This window comes from Cetorhinus maximus, chromosome 17 (assembly GCF_964194155.1).
Source record: "Cetorhinus maximus chromosome 17, sCetMax3.hap1.1, whole genome shotgun sequence".
In the NCBI taxonomy this organism is placed as follows: Eukaryota; Metazoa; Chordata; class Chondrichthyes; order Lamniformes; family Cetorhinidae; genus Cetorhinus; species Cetorhinus maximus.
The window spans coordinates 23,668,417-23,684,626 of NC_135895.1; the positions used below are offsets into that span (position 1 = coordinate 23,668,417).

A 16,210-nucleotide genomic window follows, 5' to 3' on the forward strand; every position below is an offset into this window, starting at 1 on the left:
ATAGGAAATAGAGCTTCTGAGGAAGATATACGGGCTACGATAAAGAAACATGTTAAAGTGTCTCCCTATCAATAGGCCATAATCTTTTGTGATACACTGTCACACTTGATTGTATAGACAAGAATGTGGAAATCACAGATGGAGCTTTTGTGTCATTGTTGCTTTGTGTATATTCTGCTTGCACAACAACGCAACAGCAGAAGATCTTATGATACATTTGCCTTGTGACTGTGTCACAGATCATAGCTCTGAGTTTGACGGCAGCACTGTAAGACAGACTGACCAGAAGAAGAGGACAAAGCAGTCCACTTGATCGGCACTTTGCCCACTAGTCTAAACATCCACCACTGGCATACCATGTGTACTATCTACAGGATGCACTGCAGCAACTCGCCGAGGCTTCTTCGACAGCATTTCCCAAACTGTGACCTCCACCATCTTGAAGGACAAGGGCAGCCGATGCATGGTAACATCATCACCTTCAAGTTACACACCATCCCGACTTCATCATTCCTTCATCGTTGTTGGATCACAATCCTGGAACTCCATATTTAACAGCGTTGTAGAAATACCTTCACCATATGGACTGCAGCGATTCAAGGGCCACCACCACTTTCTCATAATCAACTAGGGATGTGTAATAAATGCTGGTCTTGCGATGTCAATATCTTAAATGAATATAAAAAAAGAGATCTGTTCTGAATCGTTCCTACCTGAATCCTGCATCTAATAATATGTTTGGCTCCCTTACCATAGTTGCCGACTATATATGCAGAGGAATAGTTACTATATATTACATAGGATGTACCATGTTTACTTTCAAAATTACCTCAAGTCTACCTTATTTATTTTACACAACACAAAAATGTTATATGACCAGAACATCTGCTCTGAAGGTTTCCATCTGCAGTCATTTTTTATTATTATTTTATATGATTTCAAAGGGGCCATGTCTTATAAATAATAAGTCCTAACCTACTGTATGGATGCCCAGGCTTGCTGTCAGGCATATTCAAAAATCAAGCAAGTGTAAGCACTAACATATGCTTCAGTCTACAAGCTAGTAATTTTCGTCAGTGGAGAGGTGATGGATATAGAATACCTAAATTGAAGCCCTCCACAAAGACCTGCGACAAAAATTAATACAAGGCATTTCAAGAAAATATACTGTTTATTTGTAAATTTAGTACTTACCCTGTCTTTATATTAATCTTTTCTTTAGTATATCACAAATTTTATTTCAAATAGTAAGTCTAACCAAAATGATCACCAGAAGAAAAGGAGTTTCAAAAGTAGTGAGTGACTCCCAAGCTCCCTTTATTCCACATCCAATACTATTGCGGGATGACTGTCGCTACAAAGAATACAACAGGTCAAGGAAAAGGCTGACTACCATCTTCGTAAGGCAACTAGGGTTGACCAATAAATAGCATGGTTCAGATCCCATGCCAAAATAAAAAAATATGAATTTATATGTTTGTGCTGGGAATCTGGCAGGGGTATCTTCTTGAATTAATTAATTTATTGTGTAAGCATGATTCTAACCCACTTCAGACATCACAGTGTATCGCTAGAATAAACTTCAATTTAAATTAACTTCTGTTTTGTGGTTATTTCAGTAGACCTTCATAATAGGGCTCTCAATGTTTACTTAGGACTGGCCAATACAAGCCAGCAGTACAGAAGATGACAACAGCATTGGTAGAATAACAGGAATGGACTGCAAAGGAATATAGTTTATCACCCTATTGGGAGGTTAGTCCCTATTATATCTAAACGGCCTATTCCTTATTGCTTTAGTTCGTGCATGAAATGGGATGTTCGCAAGCAGCACACACCAGGGGAGGTCAGCTTGAGGACGACATGAAATAGGTTCTCAAGCCCAATCTTAACGGCCTGAATTTTACCCTTGGCCCATGACCAGTTGGGAAATGGGCCCCTATCCACGATCAGCCCCCAGCCTCGATTTCACACTGGCTGGCCAATTAAGTCCCGCCCAGCGTGAACCGTGTCTTCTCAAAGGTCGGGAAGGGGCGGGCGGGGGCTTGTCAGCTGCCGCGTCCAATGGTGATCTGGCAGCCTGTTTAAAAGCGGCACAGGCAGCTCTTTGAAGGCTGCCAGGGAAGAACATATCTTCTGCAGTGTGAACACTTGCCCCCAGAGATGGAAGGAGGAGGCCACCGCACTTAACAAAAAGAGCTTGGGAGGAGGTGTCAGAGCAGGTCAGCAGCCATGACGTTGTGCGGCGCACATGGGTGCAGTGCCGCAAAAGGTTTAACGACCTGCTGCGCTCGGGAAAGGTGAGTACCATGTTGGCATGGATCAGTGTGGTGAAGTGTTAAGGTCCGGCCGACCCCCAGTGGAGTTCAGGGGTGTTAGAGTCTGAGTGCCAACTGTCAATGATGCCAAAGCTGGTCAAGGGGGCAAGCCCTGGCTGCTTGGACTGAGTGCCTTATGGCTCGAGGGCCATGACTCGGATGTGCCCTGCAAGGTGTTCCTCAGGTGGGGTTGGCCAGGCTGCAATGGCACTGCAGGTAGAGAGTGGACTAATCAATGCTCCTCTGTCCTTTCAGGAGAAGATGACCCATAGCAACATTGAAAGGTCAGGGACAGGCGCAGGCCCCCCAAGCTTCCTAATCCTATCCAGATTTGAGCAAAACGCCTTGGAGCTGGAGAGGCACCAGGCACTTTGGTCAACCAGCTGCGGAGAGGCTGGGGTGTCAGATGGAGGTAAGTGTGCAGTGCACAGAGGTGAGAATTTTGGATGGTGCAAACATTCTTGTGTAGTCTCATTATTGAGCAGAGCCTCAAAACTGGATTCCCCATTGATCATTGAAAGATGATGGCACTATGATGTAGATCTCCATTGTCTCACCAGGATGCCTGGCATGCACAGTGACAGTGTGATGGCTTAAACTAATGATATGCTGTTCTCCCTTAGATTCGCCAGCACGCACTCAATTGCAGGACCCCGAAGATCCACCCCTGGTACCAGAGGACCACCAGGCTTCACATGTACCTCTGTCACACCCGCTCGCTGATCCAGGCACTAGAGCAGATACCAGCACCTTGGTGGGCGTTAGATTCTCGGCTAGAATATCGGAGAAAGACGGTGAGGATCAGGCAGAGGTAGAGAATGCCCAGGGTGCCAGCAGTCGGAGGACTGCTGGAGACCAGTACAATGCTGAATGAAGGCAGATGCTGAGCCTCTGGAGTCATCCATTAGGCAGCAGATGCTGGATGTCTAGTGGGACGTGTGGGAGGATCTGGCGGAGAATGAAGGGTATGCATGCCATGGTCTCTATTGTGGAGGCGTTGACCCTCAAGCCGAGTGCACTGCCTCCTCCATTGAGAAAGTGACAACTCTCATGGAGAGACAGCTCCAGGGACAGAATCAGGGGTTCCTGGGGTTGCGCTCGGACCTGCAAGCCCTCACACAGGCAATGACCTCAGGTGGTCAGTGCCAGTTTGGGAGATGGATGAGGCACCCAGTATCCCAGCTAGGTGCCTGTCCATCAATGGCGAGCAGGGAGGTCCAGAGCGACCTCAGCATGAGCTGCTTGTCATCTCTGCAGGCTCCTCTCAGGGCGCTCTGGAAGACGGCAGCAACTCCTCTGCCCCTGTGCCAGTGACCGTGGCATCTGATGACGTTGCGATGACTGGGGAGATGCCAGCTGTGGCAGCCGTTCCCTCCCAGGCAGGGCCAGCACAGGCTCCACTGGCCAGAGGATGACTGCCAAGGTCATCAAGGTGAGCAGGACATCAGAGTCAGCAGGCCGCCTCCAATGCCGTTGCCAGCAAGTGGGGGGGCACCAAGACATAGCACTCAGAAATGTAGTTTGAGGCACCAAGAGCGCATGAGGTACTTTTTATTGGTGATCTTCTGTTGTATAATGTTTTGTTTATGTTTTCTGGCCTGGAAATAAAGACCAGAGAAGGTGATGTTAATTTATTTGGATTGTCAAAATGAGATAAATTTTGTTTTTGTCCTAATGGCTTGAGTATGCTTCACCTTTTTTTTTGGTGCAGGGTACGCCAGTATGTAATGCTGGACGTGAGTGGCTCTAATCTTTATTGCACAGGCACTGAGTGAACTTAGGGTTCAAATGAAAGGGACATTTCAGATATCTGACATGGAGGCAGCTGCCCTGGCATGAGATGGAAGCAGGTCTTATGGCAGCTTAGCTGAAGGAGCATTGGATCAAAGCGTCCCTGGTGTCCCTAACTACCCCCCTGCTCTGGGGGGTTTTGTAGTGCTACCCTGAATGGCCCAGGCATCGGAAGCGCATCTTCAGAAGATCTACGGTCCTCTCTATCACCGCCCTTGTGAAGGCATGACTCCTATTATAACGCTGCTCTGCCTCTGTTCTTGAGCAGTGGAGAGGTGTCATGAGCCACCTCTTCAACGGATAGCCCTTGTCACCCAGTAGCCTTCCATCAAACCGGGCTGGAGCACTGAATAGCCTCGGCACCTGGGAGTGCCTGAGGATATAAGCATCATGGGAGCTGCCAGGGTACCGTGTACAGACTTGCAGAATCTGCATCCTGTGGTCACACACTATCTGGACGTTCATCGAGTGGAATCCCTGCCTGTTGGCGAAAGCACTTGGATGACCCACTGGCGCCTTGATGGCCACATGTGCGCAGTCGATGGCACCCTGGACCCGGGGGAACCCAGCAATCGTTGCAAAGCCTCTGGCTCACTCAACCTGGCTGGCCTCCTCCGTACGGAAATGAATAAATGTCATTACCACCTGAACAGAGCTTCTGTCACCAGCTTGACGCAACTGTGGGCAGCTCATTGGGATACGCCCCAAAGATCCCCCACTGACCCTGGAAAGAGCCAGAGGCATAGAAGTTGAGGGCCACTGTGACCTTCAGAGCCACTGGCATGGAGTGTCCACCCATGCAGTTGGGGGTGATCTCAGGCCCAATCATCTGACAAATGGAGGTCATGGTCTCCCTGTTGAGGCAGAGCCTCCTTCGGCACTGCACCTCAGGCACATTGAGGTAGCTGCAACGCTGCCTTTAAACCCTGGCAGCAGGATAGTGGCATCTTCTGCGGCCCCTTCTGCCTTGGACTACCTGCTGGCCCTGCGCCCCTTGTGCCTGTGCCCCTCCTCCCACAGCTCCCTCCCCTGGAAGCTGCATTGGGACACCTGGCCTCCTCTCCCTTCTGCCCCTCTCTTCCTCCTCAGAAGAGGTGCCACCAGTGGAGACCACAATCCCCATTACCAGGGTAACAGAAGGTTGTCTGATACCTGGAAGGGTCCACACTGTCAAAATCCTCCAGGGGCTTTAGAAACACCAATAAGTCCTGAAATGAAGCCTAGAAATGCTAAGATTGAAGCTCGGAACAGGGATAAAGCTGTCAAGTACAATTAAGCAACCAGCAGCAAACTATCTCCTAAACTTCTCACTACTCACATTGGTAATGCTGCTGAACCTTTTTATCCCGCCCTTGGATGGGGTTTTGTAAAATGTGGGCTGCCCATTTTGCCCGTGCGACAAGCGTGGAATCACATGGTCAACGTAAAATCGGGTTCTATTGCGTTTTTATTGGCCTTAAGTGGCCTTTTAATTGATGGCGGGTGCTGCTCCGACACCCGTGCGTGTCCGCTGACCTGAAGATTGTGAGCGTGCAGGACGACGTTGGGTTGCTCGCCTGACGTCTTCTCCCACTATTTTATGCCCGATTGGTTCAGGCGCGTGCTGGCCCGCAAGGTGTAAAATTCTGCCCAATATTTCAGATGAGTTGCAGGTGCCTGTTGTGCCTCCAGAGGCATCTCATCCATGTCAAGGGATTCAATTTTGGACCAGTTGCCTTGTCGGCAGCAGCCTTCAGATAAGTGCTGGGGTTCAAAGGGCAGCCATGGGCTGACAAAAGTTCTCAGGCGTACTGTGGGGCCTTGGAAGACATATTTTCTAAGCAACCTATCCAATACTTTCCCACAATTAAGCCTCAACTCGCTCCTGAGATCCCTTATCGACCCCCGCCCATTCAAGTCTTTATGAAGTTCCATTGTGCTTAATTATTAACTGCGGTTCCTGTTGGTACAGTGCTGGTGGAAAGTGAACCAGGGCCCATAACCTCGGTCCAATGTGCCTGCTGATTTTTATGAATGGAGTAGAACTTCATCCTCTGCCAGAATGCTTACTCAAAGCTGAGATGCCTTTCCATCTCAAGAAAACTGTTGACAGGAGTGACTCCTGAGTATTTCTTAAGGAATTGAGGTGGTGCGCACACCCAGATTCTTCAATAATAACATGACTCCCCAAGTCTAATTCGTCAGTCTGATGCTCAAATGGTAAAGACTCCCAAGACTTTAGGAAAAGAAGAATGCTTACTTTAAGGAACAATACAGTTACATAGAAAAATTGCCATCCTAGAGAAGGTAACACATTTTAAATGCATGTTTTAATTTATTTTGAAAAAGAATATTCTAGTAACATACCTGCACAGCACTTAATTTTCCTAACGGACTTTCCACATGTGGTAGAGTGATCAAAGGGATGTCAGTCACGTTGTCAGGCTGTAGCTTTTCATTTACTGTATGTCTTCCCTTAAAGTTATGTACCACACATGCAACCTTTTCACATGTAAAAAAAAAATGTAACAGTATAAATTGTAGCACCTAGGTTAAGAGGTCAAGTCTACTAAAATTGTTCTTACAAATATATAAGTAGGTTGAAATTAAAGAAGACCAGTGCTAATTTTTCTTTAAGTGCCAGCTATGAAAAATATACGCTTGCATATTGGAGCAGCATGGGATTGAAACTGTCAGCATTTCCATCATCACTCCTTTGAAGCTGACAACAACTCCTGGAGTCCGCACGTGTGCAGTTAAGCATGGAAATACAAAAGTTGTTGTCAATAATTCTATGCTTCTCCATGGGGTGCACTGTTGAAGTCTTGTCTGACTGCAATCAATTAAAAATCACTGAGCTGACGAGAACTTCCTCCTTTAAGATATAATAATACTGAGAAATTCCCAGGAAATTCCCAGGAAATTCCCAGGAAAAGTTTATGCCTTGTTAATGAGCTGTAACTGGGCTTTTAATTATGTACTAAGTCATAACTACTGCTAAACAACCTCTCTGGCCCTGGAAAACTAATTTTATATTTACGCAAAATAAATTTTTCCATTCTTTTACAAATCCCAAGTTTTTAATATAATAATTTTTTTCACAAGTTTGTTGTGATATTTCAGCTTCTAATATGTGTGTCACAATCATTTATCTCTCTGTAGAAAAATATAATAAACGAAGGACAATCAGTGCATGTTAATGACTAGTTTGCTGTCTGTGAGAATACTTCAATGTGTTTAGCTGCTTACTCTGCTTGATGACATCAATGTTGCTGGATGCTTAAAAATCCCCTTGACTTGGACCAGATTCAAATTAACATTGGGAAAAGCCACAGAGATTGCTAGATCCTTGTGGGCAGCTTTCTTCAAAGTCAGAGGTACTGTCACTTAGCCGCTGATTGCAACATTTGGGCCATTACATTTTTTTATTGCTGAGATCAATTTCAATCCTTTGACACATGGGCATTTATCATGGTGACTTTCTGCTCTTTGGTTGCAGGGTCTAGCTGTGTAATGGTAGGAACGCAGGTATGAAGGTGAGAGGCTAACAACAAATATATAAAACACAATAGGATGAGAAGCGCACATAATGGAGATTGATGGTTAGGCATCGGAAGAAAGGGTTTGTGTGGTTGGGTAATTGTAAGCTTAGAAATGGGAGAGGAATAGTTAGAAGCAATGTCGAGATATAAGGGTCAAAGTTGGTCCTCCTTGTGCCAGTTTTCTAGGCAAAATATGAGGGGCTAAACAGATTCATTTAAAGCTATGCCCTGCAGCTAAAGGTTACCTGAAATACACCTGATACCATTTTGGCCATGTTTAATTTTTAGGCATCCTGAGCCATTGCTTTAGACAGGTCCTAGGTCCATTGTGTGTGCTAAAGAGGATACCAGCTATTTGAGGACTTCTCAGCCACTGTGGTCAGCGGTGAGTGTAGTAGGCTTTGGGGCTGCTCTACATGGTTTTGGTGAGATTCCTGCAGGCTAGGAGCCATCTGCCACTGAAATTTACCGTTTAAAAAAAAATTTACTTCCTACAGGGCAGGATTTTCTGGATGGCGAGGGGGTGGAGTGGGAGCAGGCATGGACTCGATCGCCGTTCGCGATCGGGGTCTGCACCGCCATTTTACATGGGCAGGCCAATTAAGGCCTTGGAAAGGCTGCTCTCAATGGCTGGGCGAAGGGCTCTGCAGAGGGGCAATGGAGATGGTGCAAATCCGGAGGGTAGGCCATTGGGGCAGGCCAGGCCGGAGGGTAGGCCATCGGGGCAGGCCAGGCTGGAGGGTAGGCCATCGGGGCAGGCCAGGCCGGAGGGTAGGCCATCGGGGCAGGCCAGGCCAGAGGGTAGGCCATCGGGGCAGGCCAGGCCAGAGGGTAGGCCATCGGGGCAGGCCAGGCCAGAGGGTAGGCCATCGGGGCAGGCCAGGCCGGAGGGTAGGGCCAGTGTGCCCCTCATTTTTCCGATGACTGCCTTGCTGCCCTCCTCGAGGAGGTGGCAGCACAGCGGGAGGTGCTGGTTCCCCAGGGCAGAAGGAGGAGGCCCCCCAACATGATGAAATGTGCCTGGGAGGAGGTGGCAGAGGCGGCGGAGGTGGTGAACTCCCACGACGTGGTGAACTCTCACGACGTGGTGAACTCCCACGACGTGGTGCGGCGTACCTGGATCCAGTGTCATAAGCACTTCAATGACTTGTTGCACTCTGTAAGAGTAAGGACAATGTTGGCATTGGTCACTTAACCCAGCACTGACCAGCAGGTCAGCTTTCAGTCCTGCTGCTATCTCCCCCACCCGCCTCCAAAAGCTGGAGTGTAGTGACTGTATTGAATCATTGATGGCATGTGCACTTTACTGGGTGGGCCAGCAGATATTGCCCATGCTGAGGTCACCCTGAGAGGGTGGTGAAGAGATGGGTTCTGCGCCCGCAGCATGTGGTACACTGAGACCCACATGACTGTTATGGGGGCAGCCTGGAGAAGCTGCACCTAGGCGCAGTGCTGGAACTCCAGGACATGTCCTAGTCAGGGTGATGAGATGCTGGGAGGGGAGCTTCAAGGTGGCGTGGCACCAAACCATCTGCTGCCCTCTGTGCTCCACGTGCTTGCGCCTCCTTGCTATGGAAGGATATACCGTGTGGTGCCTAATGTGATGTAGGCAGCATGTGTCCAAGAGGGGTGGTGGGGGGGGGCAGGGGTGGCAAGGGCCTAGTACCTTTGTGTGAGTGTTTGGCAGCAGCTACAGGGTGAGGAGACACTGGAGCCCTGATGTGTCCCACTCTGGTTGGGGTGGGCCGAGTGCGAAGAGAGTCCATATACAATTTGCACAAATCAATGCTCTTCTTTCATTTTCAGGAGAAGAATGCTCATAAAGCTCCAGAGCGGGTGAGGACTGGCGGTGGCCAGGCGCAGTTAGCCATTCTCAGCTGGTTTGAGCAAGAGGCCCTGAATTTGGAGAGGCGCCATGCGCCCAGATCCATTGGTGTCGGTGAGGCTGGGGTGCCACTGCCAAGTCGGTATGCCCAGCAGTGAGCCCAACAGCCATAGCAATGCTGAATGTTAAGTGATTTAATTTTGCAACATGGCTTGACCATTGCTTTGGAAGGATGAGTGCATAATGATCCAGGGGACAGGGATGCACATTGACATTGTCTCCATGTTAACTGATCCAATGTCCTTGTTCTTCCTTTCAGCATCAGTGGAGCAGGGCCAGGAGGAGGAGCAGCAGAGGTCCCCTCTCACACCTGAGGGCCCTGAAGTCTCACCAGCGTCACATCATCTCTGCCAGGCAGGCACCAGTGTAGATACTAGCACCTCGGTGGGAATTAGAACATCAGCTAGTGGCCCAGGGTATAGTGGTGAGGGCATTTCACCATTGCTGGAGGAGCTGGCAGAGACAGAGAGTGCCCAAGGCGCCAGCAGTGGGTGGACTGCAGGGGACCAGGCACATGCTCAGTCGGTGCCTGATGTTGTGCCTCTGGAGTCGTCCGCGATGCAGCAGCTGCAGGAAATGCGGCCGGGTGTGCGGGAGCATCTGAAGGAGATACATGAGGCTGTGCTTGGCTTGGTCTCCGTGGTGGAGGTGTTTACACGGACGATCGCCGAAGCAATGAGCCTCATGTCCGAGTGCCATGCGTCCTCCATGGAGAGAGTGGCGACTCTCGTGGAGAGGCTCCTCCAGGAGAACAATCAGGGCTTCCTGGGGATGCGCTCTGACCAGCAAGCCCTCACATCGGCATTGACCTCAGCTGGTCAGTGCCAGTGTGGGAGATGGTGTGGGCACCAAGTTTCCCCACTCGGTGCCCATGCATCCATGGTGAGGTCTGAAGCGACCTCACGTCGGCGCAGCAGCTGCCTATTGTCTCTGCGGTCACCTCTCAGGGCGCTCTGGATGAGGGTGGCAGCTCCTCTGGCCCTCCCCCAGTGAGTAGCATCCGGTGAGGCTGTAACGACTGGGGAGATGCCAGCTGTGGAACTGGAAGATCCCTCCCAGACAGAGCCAGCACAGGTTCCATGGGCCAGAGGACGACCGCCAAGGTCATCGAGGTCAACAGGACAGCAGAGTCAGCAGGCTGCCTCAGATACCACTCCCAGCGATGGGGCACCACCAAGACATAGCACCCAGATACGTAAATATAAGTACCTTAGGCACACCATGGGTTTATCACTGGTGCTTTTGTGTTGGCCCGAGATGAGGTCTTTCTGATTTGCTTTGAATTGGAATACCCTTGTCATTTTTTTGGCTTAAGTTTTTTTGCCTGTGATATTAAATTCAGACATGTGACCATGGCTGAGGGTGCCTCTTTTCTTCTGCATGTGTACTGTTTCCAAAAATGTTAGGAGTGCTTTGTGGGATATTCAGCTTTATTAACAAGGCCCTTAGTTATTGTTCCTAACCTGGCAGATTTGGCACTTAGGTATCGAGTATGGAGCCTACAGCCCAGGCTTGCCCTGGAGGTCCATATATGGTGTGCTGGCTGTAGGTTCTTTGGATTAAAGCCTCCATGGAGTTCCTGCCTCCCTGGAGTATGCCCGGGTCAGAGTCTACCCCATCAGCGTACTCCTGTGCATGCTCATCCTCGGACTCACTGTTGGACTCATCGTGTGCAGCTGCAGCCACTGTGTCAACATCTTCATCATCCACCGCGTCCGCCCATTTCCAGCGCCAGATTTTGGAGAGTGCAGCATGCAACCACTATCAGTGACACATGATCTGGGGGATACTGGACTGTGCCCACTGAGCGGTCGAGGCAGCAGAAGCACATCTTGAGAAGACCGATGTTTCTCTCCACCACAGCCCTTGTGGAGGCGTGGCACCTATTGTACCACTGCTCAGCCTCTGTTCTAGGATGGTGGAGAGGCGTCATGAGCTACCTTCTGAGGGGATAGCCCTTGTCACCCAGCAGCCATCCATCCAGCCGAGCTGGAGCACTGAAGAGCCCCGGCACCTGGGAGTGTCTGAGGATGTTGATGTTTTTTGAGCTGCCTGGGTACTTTGCACAGACTTGTAGAGTCAGCATCCTGTGATCACACACTATCTGCACGTTCATGGAGTGGAAGCCCTTCTTGTTGACGAAGGCACCGGGCTCACCTGCTGGCGCCTTGATGGCCTCATGTGTACAGTCTATAGCACCCTGGACGCGGGGGAAGCCAGCAATGGCCGCAAAGCCTCTGGCTCGCTGTGTTTGGCTTGCCTGGTCCCAACGAAAGTGGATGAAGGTCAATGCACGCCTGATCTGAGCATCTGTGACCTGCTTGACACAAGTGTGGACAGCTAATTGGGAGACACTGCAAAGATCACCCACCGACCCCTGGAAGGAGCTAGAGGCATAGAAGTTGAAGGCAGCTGTGACCTTTCGAGCCCTGGCATGGGGTGTCCACCCACACTGTTAGGGGAGATCTCAGGCCCAATCGTCTGACAGATATAGTTGACTGTCTCCCTTGAGGGATGGAGCCTCCTTCGGCACTGCACCTCAGACATACTGTGGTCGCTGCTTTGCCACCTGCATACCCTGGCAGCAGGATAGTGGCATCTTCTGCGGTCCCTTCCGCCTTGGTCTACCTCTTGGCCCTGCACCCCTTGTGCCTGCACCTGTCCTCCCAAAGCTGGCTCCCCTGGAGGCTGAATGTGCACTCTTGGCCTCCTCCCCCTTCTAGCACTCCCTTCCTCCTCAGCGGAGGTGCCTTTGTGGACAGTTCGGCTCCCATTCCCAGGCTAAGGGAAGGCTTTCTGAAGTCTGCAGGCCCCAAAAAAGATTCCTCACTGCAGAGTGCTGACCTGAAGGTTAAGAGTCTAGACAAAGCAGCTGGTATGCGTTTTGAAGTATTGCAGATCACACAGGCAAGTTCCAATAACTTTGAAAAATCAATACTTGAGAGAGCATGCTTGCAACCCGAGCGAGCCTCCTTATCCCACCCGTGGATGAGGTTTATCAAATGTGTCCTACTTGCCTGCCCGTTGCACCCATGCGCCGACCTGAAGATTGCACGGGCGCTGAAAAATCGGCATCGATTGGTGAGTCAAGGGCCTTAAGTGGCCCGTTAATTAATGGCGGGTGCGCAGTGGAGATCATCGCCCGCATACCCAACAAAATATTGTGATGGCGCGCAGTGACGGGATGCTCGCCTGACGTCACCACGCGTCATTTTACGTGCAGACGTGCGTGGCCCACCCCCACACGGCAACGGGAAAATTCTGTCCATGGAATCGAGAGAAATAGGAATGTTCCTCCCAATGCCACAGCATTCCTGAGGGCCGTGTGAGCCCACGACTGCTCTCCTCCCCATTCTTCTACATTATAAGAATAAAGAAGCCTGGATAAGAAAAGTCCATTTGCCCCATCAACGAAGTACATTTATAAATTCTCTACCCATATTGGAAACATAAATAGAGATTACACAGCACATTTTTCTATTCACACAAATCCTGCATTTATAACAGTAATAGTTGTTGGATTAATGGTATATTGTTGAAATATTTAAGTACTGAATTTCCACAGCATTTCAAAAAGAAACTTTAACGAGCTTTGAATATTGAAAGAAAATAATATTCTGTGATTATTATTTGACTCTTGATCGATTTCAATTTCATTTAAAGGGATCAGTATTGTTTTTAATTTCAATTAAGGGGACAGGGCCATGATAAATTTCCATTAGTATAGCATTTACTGAATAAAATGCAAAATTGAAAGCATGCCAGATTAAAGTTTCCATTGCTGAAATGCCTAAAAGTACATGCCTAGAGGGGCTATATGTTGAATTGATTTAACTCATTCATTTATTCTTTCTAAAGGTTATTGGCCAAATTTATGGTTATGTTATGGTTACTGGACTAGCCATATAAATACTGTGGCTACAAGAGCAGGTCCGAGGCTAGGAATCCTGTGACGAGTAACTCATCTCCTGACTCCCTAAAGCCTGTCCACCATCTACAAGGCACAAGTCAGGAGTGTGATCGAATACTCCCCACTTGCCTGGATGAGTGCAGCTCCCACAACACTCAAGAACCTTGACACCGCCTAGGACAAAGCAGCCCGCTTGATTGACACTCCATCCACAAACATTCACTCCCTCCACCACCAACACACAGTAGTAGCAGTGTGTATCATCTACAAGATGCAGTGCAGGAATTCACCAAGGCTTCTTAGACAGCACTTTCCAAACCCACAACCATGATAAAAAAAAAGTTCCTGTTCGAACACAATTTATACGTTTAAGAATACTTATTTGCATTTTTTAATATTAATTCAAGGGCATTGCTAACTAGGCCAGCATTTATTGCCCATTCCTAATTGCCCTTGAGAAGATGGTGGTGAGCTGCCTTCTTGAACTGCTGCAGCCCATGTGGTGTAGGTACATCACAGTGCTGGTAAGGAGGGAGTTTGTGGATTTTGACCCAGCGACAGTGAAGAATCAGCGATATATTTCCAAGTCAGGATAGTGAGTGGCTTGGAGGGGAGCTTCCAGGTGGTGGTTGTTCCCATGTGTCTGCTGCTTTCTAGGTGGTGGTGGATGTGGGTTTGGAAGGTGCTGCCTATGGTTAGTATGGGTATTTCATCACAAAGCTGCCTTGAGCCATAGTGGATGGCTTTAGAGGGGTCAGTTGTTGGCCATTATTACAGAAGAGCCAACCTCGGCACTGGTCTTTGTCGTGGAAAGTTTAGAAAAAGAGAATCCTTGACTTGAAGACCTATAATCATATTAGAACTAGATATGTTACCATGACACAGAGTAGAAAAACAAACTATAAAATAAGAATATGCCAGACTTCAGATCTTACAGCTACAAGATTCAAAGCTGGATAATAAATTGGGTAGATATATTAAAGGAAAAACTACAAACAAAACAAAAAATGAATGATTTTAAAGATCTGTCCAGGTGGGTGTGTGTTGAGTGTATACTGTATTGAAGGTTAATATTGAGCATCAAAATGAACAGTGTTGACCATGGCTCACTTAGTAATGTTCTTATTTCTAAGTCAGAAGGCTTTAGGTTCAAGTCCCATGTCACAACTTGAGTTGCATTACTAAGTTTATCCAGTTTTGACTCTTGTAGCTATAAGATTAGATTTCCTGAAGTCTGGTATATTCGTATTTCATAGTTTGTTTTTCCAGCTATGCTCTAGTAACACATCTAGTTCTAATAAGATTATAGATCTTCAAGTCAAGTATTCCCTTTTTCATGGAAAAAGACCAGTGCAGAGGCTTGGTCTTCTGTAATAATGGCCAACAACTGACCCCTCTAAAGGCATCCACCATGGCTCAAGGCAGGTGTGTGATGAAATACCCATACTAACCATAGACAGCACCTTCCAAACCCATAAATGCCCCCATCTAGAAGGCAAGGGCAGCAGATAGATGGGAACACCACCACCTGGAAATTCCACTCCAAGCCACTCACCTTCCTGACTTGGAAATATATCGCTGTTCCTTCACTGTCGCTGGGTCAAAAATCCTGGAACTCCCTCCCTAACAGCACTGTGGGAGTACCTGCATCACAGGGACTGCAGTGGTTTAAGAATGTAGCTCACCGCCATCTTCTCAAAGGCAATTAGAGATGGGCAATAAGTGCTGGCCTAGTCAGCGATGCCCACATTCCGTAAATGAATGAAAGAAACCCCTTCTGTTCCCAAAACACTTTGATTACAGACAGTAAGGGAAAAGGGTACAAGGGTTTCAGTTCTCTCCTGACCCTTGTTAGAAAGTGGAATGCCCTACCAGAAGCAATGATGGAAGTAGAATCCATAACAGCGTTTAAAATGTAATAGGATAAATATTTGAGAATGAAACCTTTAAAAGGGAATGGGGAAAGAGCAGGAGAATGGGACCAAGTAAAGAAAGCCAGTGCAGCTGCTAGAAAGAAAGTTGGTAAATGATTTTAGAAGAAAGAATGATTTTTTGTGTGTATATATTGTGGCCAAAAGCACCAAGTGGAAGCGGATCGCTTACATATACGAGGTGAGACAGGAGAAGTAATTTTTTAATATAATAACTTTTTGGTAGTTGGTGGGCTGAGAAATCCATCTTTGGTCATTGGGAAAATAGATAGCATTGAAGTCACTTAAAATTTGCATTGTGTGAAAATGTGTAAGATAACAGGTTCAGTTGGAACATGTCCAAGAAACAAGCAAATGAGATTGGAACAGATGGCTCCTTGGCTGAATTTTTCATACCTCAAGTACTGGAGTAACGTCAAATGACTGGAAAACAGCTAATGCTTTCCAGCTATTAGGAATATGATCCTGGGAATTAAAAAGTTATTAGCTTGACATCTACGGTAGGCAAAGCACTGAAATTTATCATGAAAGAAGCAATTTGTGAATACTTAATAAAAGTTAAGGCAATAATTCAACCCAGTGTGAGCTTATAAAATTCCAGGCCATGACAACAGATTTACTGGACTCCTTTGAGAAGGTTGTAGGACTGGTGGCTAAATGCAAAGTTATATATCTCAACTATCTGATGCCATTTGATTAGGTGTCTCACACAACACTTATGGACAACTAATGCTATTGAGAATGCCATAAATTTAATCATAAATCAAATAGGAAACAATGTTGGTGATCGATGTTGGTAGTTTTCATTGGACAGTTGTAATCAGCAGTGTCCTAGGTTTCAGCCAAAACTCTGA

General features: G+C 47.8%; 1 protein-coding gene across 1 annotated transcript in view; it reads right to left on the reverse strand.

Moving 5' to 3' along the window:
* Window positions 1–623: 623 nt before the first annotated feature.
* LOC144692735 (phospholipid phosphatase-related protein type 5-like) overlaps window positions 624–16,210 on the reverse strand; it is a 118,811-nt gene continuing 103,224 nt past the window's right edge. Inside the window, exons 5-6 of the mRNA XM_078561818.1 lie at window positions 6,456–6,590; window positions 624–698 (exon numbers count right to left, since the gene is read on the reverse strand). Of these exons, the coding sequence (XP_078417944.1) occupies window positions 624–698; window positions 6,456–6,590 (210 nt within the window). The remainder of the gene's footprint in view (window positions 699–6,455; window positions 6,591–16,210) is intronic.